Raw genomic sequence first — 13,002 nt, forward strand, 5'->3', positions numbered from 1 at the left:
CCCAAACTTCTTCCATTTAAGGATTATGGAGGCCACTGTGCTCTTAGGAACCTTGAGTGCTGCAGAAATTATTTTGTAACCTTGGCCAGATCTGTGCCTTGCCACAATTCTGTCTCTGAGCTCCTTGGGCAGTTCCTTCGACCTCATGATTCTCATTTGCTCTGACATGCACTGTGAGCTGTAAGGTCTTATATAGACAGGTGTGTGCCTTTCCTAATCAAGTCCAATCAGTTTAATTAAACACAGCTGGACTCCAATGAAGGAGTAGAACCATCTCAAGGAGGATCAGAAGAAATGGACAGCATGTGAGTTAAATATGAGTGTCACAGCAAAGGGTCTGAATACTTATGACCATGTGATATTTCAGTTTCTCTTTTTTAATAAATTTGCAAAAATTTCTACATTTCTGTTTTTTTCTGTCAAGATGGGGTGCTGAGTGTACATTAATGAGAAATAAAATGAACTTTTTTGATTTTAGCAAATGGCTGCAATGAAACAAAGAGTGAAAAATTTAAAGGGGTCTGAATACTTTCCGTACCCACTGTATATTCTATAGATTAGTAATGGGAGAAAGCGTCCATTACAAATGCCTTCCTGGTGGTATTAAAAATGTTACATAGCATGCTAACTTTTATCAGCTGGAAAACCACAAACTTGAATCTATACTGCTGACATATCCATATGAATAAGAAATACAGGTATATTATATAATAATGTCACTATTTAATTGAAAATGCATAAAGCAGCAAAGTTGTCAAGTTGTAAAAGCATCCTAAAGGTAAACTGCGTGTTACTCCAATGGCACTAACCAGATCTGTTTGAGGGATTTAACAATTCAACTGAAAGAATTTTAACACCTTATCTCAAAGAATTTGGAGTTTAAATATGTCTATAAAACAAAAATTACATATATAATTAAGACAAACCCAATGACAAATTTATTCTTTTCACCATATCATTATCACAGCTGCTAATATACAATAGACTATGAACATACAGCTACAGTCATACTGTATCAGATTTAACAGTAGTTTTTAAGCTTCACATGAAAGGATTTGAAGGCACCCTTGTGAATGGCTCCACAGCTGTCCAATATTTGTCCAAAAAGTCAGCATGCAACATAAAGAAACAACATGGGCGTACATCATTTGAACGGTATTCCTGAGTTTATCTGTCAGGACTCCACTGTTACTCTCTATTAAGCAAGCTGCATTGGTTCCAAAGGAAACGGAAGTTTATAAATATTATATTATTATTATTAAATATATTATTCTGTTTGTCCCACTGACTCTTTAGAAATGTTTGCTCATCTCTGTGCATGTTGTGGTTTGCAGTGCAATTATCGGCCGCTCGCCAAAAGATTTCAAGGCCTGCTTGTTCAGCGTTATCAAATTCATGCCACTTGTAAGTGTGTTTTTTTTGTTAACTTTTAAAAAGAAATTGTCACACTTTGTATGCTCTGTCACAAGTGTGATCTTATTGCTCTCTACGCTTTCTATGATTCTGTAGTGCAGTGTCAGTCCGTACTCCTGCACATAGTTTGGGGCAGTTAAATCTTCTGAAGAGTGTACAGAGGAGACCTGATGTGAAAAACTGACATTTCTGTTTTCTACTGTGTAATTACTAATTCTGTGGTGATGGTTAATTATTTTCATTTAATCATTTAATGCACTTAAAGTACAATTTAGCATGGTTATTATTTTTGATCTGACATGAGCAGTCTATTACTGTATTGCAAATGTACTTTTGTACCCCTCAATGTTAAATGATAAGGCTGGCTATATTCTATATATTTTTTTTTTTTAATCGTCAAAAAAAAAGTGTGTTTGTGGTCATGCTGAACATGTCAGTGTAGCTCATTGATGTGTGTTTAATGGAGCTCTATGGCTGAGAGGAAGATGCACACTTATGTGACATCAGGGGAGTATCCAAGAATCGCACAAATGCAGTGAAGTTCACACATGACCAGCAGTTTGTAAATCAGGTTCAACAATTTCTATAGAAATATGTATCAGCATATGTATGCTGATACATATATGGATGCATCAGCATCCAAATATGTTTTTGATGGAAATTTCAATTATTTTGAAATCTATATTTATAGATTTCTATTGCATTTATTTAAAATGAGGAATATTTGTGTGAGCATCAGCAGTAAATTCATCAATATTTTTGTAGAGAATCATTTCTATACAAATCACAAAATACATTTGTGAATCCTTCTGTGTGCATTCATCTGACCACATATATTCACCGTTGGTTTGTTGACCATTAGAAAAACATAGATTATCTCCAGCCTAATTCTTTCAATTGAGTTTGCCTTGCTCTTGTAAAATCCGACTAAATATTTAGCTTTTGCATGTTTTCTTCATTCCCTGTCCTATGCTCAGGGTTTACAATCCTTACAGTATTCATGCTGTCACTTGCACAGCAGTACTGAAGCAAAGAGCTGTTAGTGAGAGATGGATGTTTAAGTGTGACTCGGTCATTTCAGATAGCCTTGGTGAACAACTTCCTGAAGTTTGGTCTGTACGAACTGAAGCTGAGGTTCCGTGAGAGGCTCACTAAGAACTTGTATGACCAGTATCTGCAGTAAGTACCACAGCAATATTACAGCTGCTTTCCCATCACATGCCATCTTCTGATAATCATTTCATCCTTTCTGTCATTTATCCAATGAAGCAATAGTAGGTGTACCTTGCACGGCAGCTGGATTCTCACACAAATCCATTTAGTTAAAAAAAATAGTAAATCAAAATAGTAATGCGTTTGTGTGAAACACAGTGGACCACTGTGTTTCACACAAACGCATTACTATGTTCGAAGCGGACCAATCAGCATCCTCTTAGGAGGAGTTACAGGCGTGCTTTATGTGTGTGTGACGACACAGAGAGTCTGTTAAGTGCTGTAGTAGCATCACTTGTATCCGACCTGGAAAGTATTTCTTCATTAAATAAGTGCAAAAACCCCCATGGAAGGCTTGTCAATGGAACAGATGTTGGACTTGGAGTTTGATTGACAGATGGTTCATCCCATGGCTGTTCAGATGGTCCTGTGTAACAAACCATCAGGCACATTAATAGTAGGTCTCCCCACATGACTGGTGTAAGTACTTCATGGGGACACCAGGGATGTATACAGTTGATTTATTTACACTTGTGAAGTCATCAGGGCCTGTTTCAAAAAGCATATTTATCTAACTCTGAGATGACTAACTCTGAAGAGAAGCTCAGGTTGTTTTAAGAAAACCTGTTGGGGATTAGTTAAGGTTCACAAAGTCAATTGCTATGGCAACTGAGCCAGAGTTTAAGCTGCCTCCCTCTCTGGATTTGAAAACCCTCATTTCAAGGTTAACTTAACTTCTTTCTGGAACAGGGCCCAGTGCACCTTCGTTGTGCTTTAGTTGCACATTATCACATGTTTACCACTGAAATTTGATGAGCCTAGTGGTGTCGGGTCATGTTTTATGTTGTTTTGAGTTTGTGTGCAATTGGACAAAGTATAAAATGGTGACTATTTAAACAAAGATGCAACAAATTATACAGATAATACAACATTTTGAGACATAACAAGTGTAGGTTATGATTTGAATTTGGTAAAGAGTTTTTGTTAGTTGGAGAACTTTGTATTTCCATTTCATATTTGCATGCATTTGTGTGCATGTATGAAAGTGTGTACAGGTATGTGCGAGGAAGAGTGGGGAGGAATAAAATACATGATGATAAATAAATTAGGCCGGGTTAAGTGAGGGCTAGCGGGGGTCCACCCTGTTGGTTGTATTACGTTTCTTGTCTTTAACCTTTGGGTCTCATTGCTTTGGAACGCCCCCAGACCTTCAGAATGGAGCTGGTCTGTTGCAGGGTTTCCCCTGTTTCTCAGGGGAGAAACAGGGGAAACTCTCTGGGAAGTAGCCAGTCAATTACAAGTGAATTGTTATTGTCTTTTCTTTCTAGTTTTTATGTCATTTGAGTGGCCCTCGCCCATGTCGTTTCATGCCAGGCCAAAACTTAACAACATATAATAGATGTAAATGAAATGCACAAAGAAAGGGAAGGTTGGTATAATGAATAACAGAAAAGACAGATTAAAGAGAAAACGTTTATGTATGTGTAGGGTTACGGTTTGGGTAAAGTCGCAGTAATGATATGTATTTATGTTGCAGGTCATGTTATAGAGGAAACTCAAAACTCGGCTATAAACCAAAAACGTCCTGTTTGATCATGGTTTCGTGGGTGGGAGAGCTCTGTATACAGACAGATTTCCATCAAAAGTTTATCGTTTATTCCGTCATAGTCCGTTTATTTTTACCGCTAATGCAAAAAAAAATAATGATTTTTACGGATAATGCAGAACCAAAGGTCAGAAGGTGAGTTTTGACAGAAAACTTTAAGCCATTAACAACATCTGTTGAGGTTGGCACATTAAACTCTCGGTGACTTTGCACCTTCGGCGCTCGTCATCCAGACACCAGTAAATAAAGTTCACTCAGTTTCTTTTTTCCTCACCATGTAAACATTTCAATCCAGAAGCCAAAGCCTGACTGTTTCACAGTCGACTGAAATGTAGCTGCACATTGCAACATAAGGACCTATTCTATGGAGGGGTCATTCTATAACAACTTTGATCTCCATGTTTTTGACGTACACTGTTAAGTCACAAGGAGACAGTGTGCTGTTGTGTGTGTGTGTCCTAGTTTTGTGAGTCTTCACCATGTGTTCTGGCTCTTCAGAGGTTTCACCTACTACAAAATGGGAAACCTGGACAACCGGATAGCCAATGCAGACCAGCTACTGACACAGGATGTGGAGAAATTCTGCAACAGTGTGGTAGACCTCTACTCTAACCTCAGCAAGGTACCACATTTGGTTGGCTTTCAAATGAATAATGTTCAAAAATCTTCTGACATATATTTAAATTATTGGAGTGGAGTGCTGTGTGAGTCTTTGTTATAGAATGATATGAACTTGAAGTGGCATCACCGCTCAAGCTCTCTGTGCCAGGCAGATTACCCTTTCTTTATGACGGACTACTCCATCACATATGATGTGTACACTGCAGGCCCAATGTACCCCAGGCATGCAAATGTTATTGCATTAAAAATGTTAGTGACCTTTATCCATCTCACCTTACTGCCTGCCAAGCAACCCCAAATCTTTAAGTTCCAGAAACCATAGACTCTAGCATCCGTGTCTCCTGCTGCCTGGGAAAAAGCAATGCTAGGTTAGCCAAGCAGTTTTTGCCGGTACAAGGTTACGTGCTAATATCGAAGAGCTCCAAGTGTCCTGCTTTATTGTCACATAATTGATATTATGAGCAATATATACCAGCTGAGTTTGACAAAGAGCATCATTTGTAAATCTGTCTGTCCTATGTGTGTCCTTCAGCCTCTGTTGGATATCGGTCTGTACATCTTTAAGCTGACAAGTGCCATCGGTGCTCAGGTAAGGTTATCTCCTGCATGATCTATTGAGTCTATGGGAATGATACCATGGTCCTAAGATGCTCTCAAGAAAATGGTGGAATTTGAAAGGTTTGATAGCCACATTGTAATAAGTTTGTAAATGAGCTCAAACAGGCTAAAGTAACATTTGTCATAAATAACAATAACATTTAATAATTTTATTCATTCTACAAAAACTGACTCCGAGTTTTATGAGATCAAATTATTCTTATTGTTATTCTTAATTTAGAGTATTGACACTCTAAATTGTTATGCTTCCATACTGACCCTTTAGGAGTGAACAACTCCAAAGGACGTGATTTTTTTTTTTTTTTTCTCCTTTCTTAATAGTTCATGGGCAAAGAATGTATATGGAATGGACACGGTATTCATCGAACCTCAATATTTTTTCAATACATTTTGACTTTGGAGATTTTGAAATAAAAAAAGAACCTGTGCAGCATTCAAATATTGATTTAGAATTGGAACGTTAACATGATTGAAGCTTTGAACCATACAGTACAGCCCTAATACAGTTATGAAATAAATTACCCTTTGGCTGAAAGTCCATGTTGGATGTCATCACTTGCACCCTCATTTCTTGGACATATCCAACCTATGGATGTTTGTCCAATAATTGCAGCGATTCTCTCGTCTTGGAATGACATATCCGATGGTCCTTGCCCTCATCCACCTGTTGTCTACCCTTTTTTCTGATCTCTTATTCTTTTTTGGCATAAACTTTACTCTCAAACCATTTCTTTTTATACCTGAGCCACAGTCTGTATCTCACACACAACAGTCACTGCCTCGGTAATATAACTATATACATTCAAAACAGATTTGATTTCAATTTGTCAAATTTCAGACATATTAGGATCTATCGATGCCTTAAAGTTGTTCATCAATGCTGTGATTCTCTCACACATGAACTACTGTCTTACCAGCTGGACACAGACAGGTGGGCCACATTCAAATCAGTAGACAAGTCAACTTCACATCATTGTAAAATCTTTCTTCTGTAAACACGATGACATTTTCAGATATTTTACTTGTGTTTGAATCTCTGTCATCGACTTGCCAGGAGCTGCAGATGAAAGTTAGCCTGTATGGCTTCATCTCGTATGCCCCAGAGACAACTAAAATAAATACAACAAATCAAAAAACAGCAGAACTAATGGTGTGAGCAAACGTTAATAATGATAATAAAAGTTTTACGAGCTGTTGCTACAGTCCGGATGTCTGGATTTTCAGAACAGGTATGCAGAGACTAGGAGACAGTAAAGGGATCAGCGGATTGCTAAAATATCGCTGAACTTCAATCAACTGTGCCGATCATACAAGAACTGTAAAAGCTATATGTAAAAAATAAGCTGCTAAACAGGAAGTGACTTTGTTGTGTCCACCACCCTCCCCCACCTAGGGCCCAGCCATCATGATGACCTACCTACTGGTCTCAGGACTCTTCCTGACCAGACTGAGAAGGCCCATAGGCAAGATGACGGTCACCGAGCAGCGGTACGAGGGAGAGTACCGCTTCGTCAACTCTCGCCTCATTACCAATAGGTAAACACAGCATCAACTGCTCAAAAGCTATTACTGCACAGCTGTTTACCGTAACACTGCATTGATGTTTTTCTTTCCCTATAGTGAGGAGATTGCTTTCTACAATGGGAACACCAGGGAAAAGCAGACCATTTATGCCACATTCAAGAAACTGGTGGGTAACAGTTTAGCAGTTAGAATATTCTCCCCAAAGGGACTGCATTAACCATTTATAGTATCACCTCGAACTGGTGTGGTCAAGAATGAGTTTATTGCACCTGTAACCACACCATGTTATGGTTTCCCAGAGTTTACCTGTACATCACTGCAGCAACTGAGAAGTTAAACCACTGGAAAACAAAGGATTTCCAGAGGGTGTGAGGTCACTCCTTTAATTTTACTGCAGCAGCAGCAGTGCTTTGTCATTTGGTATCAACCAGAGGCCTGTACTACACAGCAAGTTCAACATACCCAGGATGTCTTTTTGTTATCTGACCCCACAAACCATAACAACTGCAATCATGCTAAACTTTCACCCAACGATGGTTATAAACTGAGTAACTCGACCCAGCTATGAGCACATTCACATAAATGACTGTTTGCAGCATATTACCAATCACAAACATTTCTACTGTCAGCAAATGAAGAGCAAACCTTTAGACTACTACGAGGAAGTTGTAAACAAAGTCCTAATCCAAGCTAAAAGCATCTAGAGTACAATTGATCGGAGTATAAAGGTAAGGCAATGCCTTCTCCGACATGTCTCACTGGCAACAAAAGTTTCAAGAAGCTGACACAGTTAAGTGAAAATATGATAAGAGAGAGAACACCATGTAAGCATGGCTATCTACCCCGGTGAGAAGTACAGTACCGTTGTAACCCTAAATCCTGCTTCATACTACAGGCCTTAGGTCTATGACTAGCTGGTCAAGTCCTCTGCCTTTGAATCATTTCATCAACAACATTTCATGTTTTTATCAACTTGGATATACAGCTGAAAACATGATGTTGCCTCGTAGAATAAAACCTGTACAACAGTAGCTCTGGCTGCACAGGTTGCAAGAGGAAAGAGACAGCGGTGTGTTTACAGAGAAACATCACATAACTTGTTTCTGAAATGTATTTCTACACAGGTGCTAGTATCGCTGTGTTTTCTGAACTTCAGAACATATTTGTGTTTTGTCTTCCAGGTGGACCACTTGCATAACTTTATCTTCTTTCGCGTCTCTATGGGATTTGTGGACAGCATAATTGCCAAGTGTAAGTAGATATATCTTTAATTCACAATATTTAGGCCGTATCCCTGATATTTATTAATGTTCCTTGCTGTATCCGATGTGATTGGTAACAACAATGATAATAATTCATATTAAGTATTAGGACAAAATTATGAGCAAACAAAAACGAATATAATTACATTAAAAGAAATAAACATATTAGTTTAATGTATTTTCTGCAACTGGATTGGATTTTTCTGTGATATTTAAATGTGTGTTATGTATACCATGTATTTCCATTTATTGACTATGAATAAATCGCTTCACTTTAGTAAGGCTCCTGTGGTGTTAAATATAGAACATGTTAGAAATATAACATTTTATGTATTTTAAATATCATGAATGCAGAGGCGTTGAAATAATCTGGTCCATTTATCATGCTGAAAATGTAATCCTTAACTACAGGTAGTAAACACAAGACATGTCTCTGTTTCAGTGTTTTAAAAGGACATCATTACTGTCAACTAATTATTGTCATATTCAACATCCTTGTCTCAGGCCACATGACAGCAATTTGGTAGAATTTCTGTATAAGCAATAGAATGTATTTGGGAACCATATTTATACAATTAGGCCCACTCAAAAACATAATTGTGTGTCTTTATTCTCTGTTTCTTATATGTCCACATGCTGTTCATCTGCAGACTTGGCCACTGTAGTAGGTTACCTGGTGGTTAGCCGGCCATTCCTCAGCCCGTCACACCCTCGACACCTGCACAGCACACACTCTGAGCTGCTTGAGGTCAGAGAAATCACACACACACACACACACACACACACACAACACACGTGTGGTAAAACAAAACTTGAAAATAGAATCATTTAAAAGGGTCAAAAACTGGAATGCTTTCCAAAAAAAGATTATTCTAAGACATCAGTTTTGACTTTGAATGGAATTGATGGACGTCTGGCCTTGCATGTCAATGCTTGTCCAACAATACAGTGCACACAACTGCATAGACGCAGCAATGACGTCATTTTGACAATAATAAACACATCTTATTACAATAATGCCATCGTAAAATAAAGAAACAAAAGTGGCTCCCTGGTAGAAAAACCCATATAAAGCTTTGGAGATGCTTTGCAGTGATATGTTGGGGCTCTGAGGTTTAATGGGATGGGACCTGTTTTGCCTGTAGGACTACTACCAGAGTGGGAGGATGCTCCTGAGACTGTCCCAGGCCCTGGGCAGGATAGTACTGGCTGGCCGAGACATGACCCGTCTCTCAGGGTGAGTGTTCCACAATAGCACAGAAAAGATGAATATAAAATCATAAAAAGTTGAAACTGATCTATAAAAAGCTCATTGGTCCATCTATCTGAATGAAAACTGAGTAGCCATTTCGATAGGATGAGCTTTGCTCTGCTCTTTCTGCTGTCTGTCATACGGATCACTCTTTAGATTTCACTGTTAAAGCTTTGTTCATTCTTCATTTGTTTAGCCTCTTCATTCATTCAGTTCAAAGTAAAGAGTTTAGTTTTCAGTATGCAGCTTGCATTCTGAACTCTTGAGTTATGTTGTGTGTGAATTATCGTCTTGACCAGTTCAGTTTCAAATGAAATCTACTGAAGGCTATATCTCTCTGAAGCAGAGGGAGCTTTCTTTACTGCCTTAACTGGCAGAATATAGAAGTCTTTACTCTTGGTTCCTAGCGATCTGGACCCCACCTGGGATCCAGGTCATGTCGGGTCCAAATCATTTTCAGTCTGCAACAAAGGTCCCATGGCTAGAATCAATGAAATCTACCGACCTCCAGTGCCGAAGTTGCCAGTTGTGGTGTTCTGCAGTGAGAATGGGGCTTGTAACCAGTCCTGTTGCTCTCATACCATCGTCATGGTGTTGATTCTTAACAGTCTGGTAGCACAGTGGAAGTCAATTTCCAAGGACCGAGCTGGACTCTGTACTGCCCTACGCTGTACTGCCCACTTTCCTGGTAACGTCTCCATACTCGGCTGACAAACACTTCCACCGAGCTACCACCCGAACCCCTTCACCATCTTCTCTTTCTTTTGTCCGACACATTTTTCTATTCATTCCTGTCTCTTGCTGTGAAAGTGGACAAGATGGCTGTCAAGTTCCATCCATCCATTTTCCTCCGCTTATCCGGGGTCGGGTCGCGGTGGCAACAGGCCAAGCAGGCTGACCCAGACTTCCCTCTCACCGGCAACATGTTCCAGCTCATTCTGGGGGATCCCGAGGCGTTCCCAGGCCAGCTGGGAGATGTAATCCCTCCAGCGTGTTCTGGGTCTTCCCCGGGGTCTCTTCCCAGTTGGACGTGCCTGGAAAACCTCCAGTGGGAGGCGTCCAGGAGGCATCCTAATTAGATGCCCGAACCACCTCAGCTGACTCCTTTCGACGCGAAGGAGTAGCGGCTCGACTCCAAGCTCCCTCCTGATGACCGAGCTCCTTACCCTATCTCTAAGGCTGAGCCCGGCCACCCTACGGAGGAAGCTCATTTCGGCCGCTTGTAACCGTGACCTTGTCCTTTCGGTCACGACCCAGAGTTCGTGACCATAGGTGAGGGTAGGAACGTAGATCGAGTGGTAAATTGAGAGCTTTGCCTTCCGGCTCAGCTCCCTCTTCACCAAGACGGTCCGGTGCAGCGCCTGCTTTACTGCTGCAGCCGCACCGATCCGTCTGTCGATCTCCCGCTCCATCTTACCCTCACTCGTGAACAAGACCCCAAGATACTTGAACTCCTTCGCTTGAGGTAGGCACTCCGTCCCCACCTGGAGGGAGCAATCCACCGGTTTCCAGCAGAGCACCATGGCCTCAGATTTGGAGGTGCTAACTCTCATCCCCGCTGCTTCACACTCGGCTGCAAACCGCCCCAGTGAATGCTGGAGGTCACGATCCGAGGAGGCTAACAGGACCACATCATCTGCAAACAGCAGAGAGGCGATCCCGAGACCCCCGAACCTGACGTTCTCCACCCCCAGGCTGCGCCTAGATATCCTGTCCATCAAAGTCACGAACAGGACCGGAGACAAAGGGCAGCCCTGGCGGAGGCCAACACCCACCGGGAACGTGTCTGACTTATTGCCGAGAATGCGGACACAGCTCCTACTGCAGTCGTACAGAGACCGAATCGCCCGTTGTAATGGGTCCGGCACCCCATACTCCCGCAGCACCCCCCACAAGAACCCCCGAGGGACCCGGTCGAAAGCCTTCTCCAAGTCCACAAAGCACATGTAGACTGGTTGGGCAAACTCCCAGAACCCCTCCAGTAGTCTTGCGAGGGTAAAGAGCTGGTCCACTGTTCCACGGCCGGGACGGAATCCGCATTGCTCCTCTTGTATCCGAGGTTCGACAAACGGTCGGAGCCTCCTTTCCAGCACCCTGGCATAAGCCTTCCCCGGGAGGCTGAGTAGTGTGATACCCCGGTAATTCGAGCACACTCTCAGGTCCCCCTTTTTGAAAATGGGAACCACCGCCCCGGTCTGCCAGTCCATGGGCACTGATCCCGACCCCCATGCGACATTGAAGAGTCGTGTCAGCCAGGACAGCCCAACTATGTCCAGCGCTTTCAGCATCTCAGGGCGGATCTCATCCACCCCCGGCGCCTTGCCACCAAGGAGCTTTTTGACTACCTCAGCGGCCTCTGTCAGGGATATGGGTGAGCCTCCCCCTAGATCTTCAGGCGCTGCCTCCTCTGCAAAGGACATGTTGGTCGGGTTTAGGAGTTCCTCAAAGTGCTCTTTCCACCGCCCGACGATGTCCCCTGTCCGGGTCAGCAGTTCCCCCCCCCCTGCTGAGAACAGCCTGGGGTAAGCCCTGCTTTCCCTTCCTGAGCCGTCGGATGGTTTGCCAGAGCCTCCTTGAGGCCAACCGAAAGTCCTTCTCCATGGCCTCCCCGAACTTCTCCCATGCCCGAGTTTTAGCATTCGCATCCACTGCAGCTGCAGCCCTTCTGGCCTGCCGGTACCTGTCAGCTGCTTCAGGAGACCCCTGGGCCAACCAGGCATTGAAGGTCTCCTTCTTCAGCTTGACGGTTTCCCTCACCTCCGGTGTCCACCACCGGGTTCTCGGGTTGCCGCCACGACAGGCACCGATGCCCTTCCGGCCACAGCTCCTAACGGCCGCGTCCACAATAGAGGCTTTGAACATGGTCCATTCGGATTCCATGTCCCCAACCTCCCTTCGGGATGTGAGAGAAGTTCTTCCGGAGGTGGGAGTTAAAGACCTCCCGGACAGGGTCCTCCGCCAGACGTTCCCAGTTCACCCTCACTACACGTTTGGGCTTGCCGGGTCTTTCCAACCGGTTCCCCTGCCATCTGATCCAACTCACCACCAGGTGGTGATCAGTTGACATCTCTGCTCCTCTCTTCACCCGAGTGTCCAAGACATACGGCCGCAAATCAAATGATACGATTACAAAGTCGATCATTGATCTCCGGCCTAAGGTGTTCTGGTACCAGGTACACTTATGAGCCACCTTATGTTCGAACATGGTGTTCGTTATGGCCAAACCGTGGCAAACACAGAAGTCCAATAACGAGACACCATTCGGGTTCAGATCGGGCAAGCCGTTCCTCCCAATCACCCCCCGTCAGGTTTCTCCGTCATTGCCCACGTGAGCATTGAAGTCCCCCAGGAGAACTATGGAGTCGGTAGGTGGCGCCCTTTCCAGGACCCCTCCCGCCGACTCCAAGAAGGCCGGATACTCTGAACTGCTGTTTGGTGCGTAAGCACAAACCACAGTCAGAGCCTTGCGCCCCGCAACCCGTAGGCGCATGGAG

At 42.8% G+C, this 13,002-nt stretch overlaps 1 protein-coding gene across 2 annotated transcripts in view; it reads left to right on the forward strand.

Annotated features, from left to right (window-relative positions):
• Window positions 1-13,002, forward strand: part of abcd3a (ATP-binding cassette, sub-family D (ALD), member 3a) — a 45,192-nt gene that overhangs the window by 23,116 nt on the left and 9,074 nt on the right. For both annotated transcript variants that reach the window (XM_031875981.1, XM_031875982.1), the window contains exons 5-13: window positions 1,335-1,404; window positions 2,495-2,592; window positions 4,730-4,853; window positions 5,385-5,441; window positions 6,864-7,006; window positions 7,091-7,160; window positions 8,176-8,245; window positions 8,907-9,004; window positions 9,402-9,493. In XM_031875981.1, the coding sequence (XP_031731841.1) occupies window positions 1,335-1,404; window positions 2,495-2,592; window positions 4,730-4,853; window positions 5,385-5,441; window positions 6,864-7,006; window positions 7,091-7,160; window positions 8,176-8,245; window positions 8,907-9,004; window positions 9,402-9,493 (822 nt within the window). The remainder of the gene's footprint in view (window positions 1-1,334; window positions 1,405-2,494; window positions 2,593-4,729; window positions 4,854-5,384; window positions 5,442-6,863; window positions 7,007-7,090; window positions 7,161-8,175; window positions 8,246-8,906; window positions 9,005-9,401; window positions 9,494-13,002) is intronic.

This window comes from Anarrhichthys ocellatus, unplaced genomic scaffold, assembly GCF_004355925.1.
Source record: "Anarrhichthys ocellatus isolate YVR2014 unplaced genomic scaffold, GSC_Weel_1.0 scaffold101, whole genome shotgun sequence".
NCBI classification, from domain to species: domain Eukaryota; kingdom Metazoa; phylum Chordata; class Actinopteri; order Perciformes; family Anarhichadidae; genus Anarrhichthys; species Anarrhichthys ocellatus.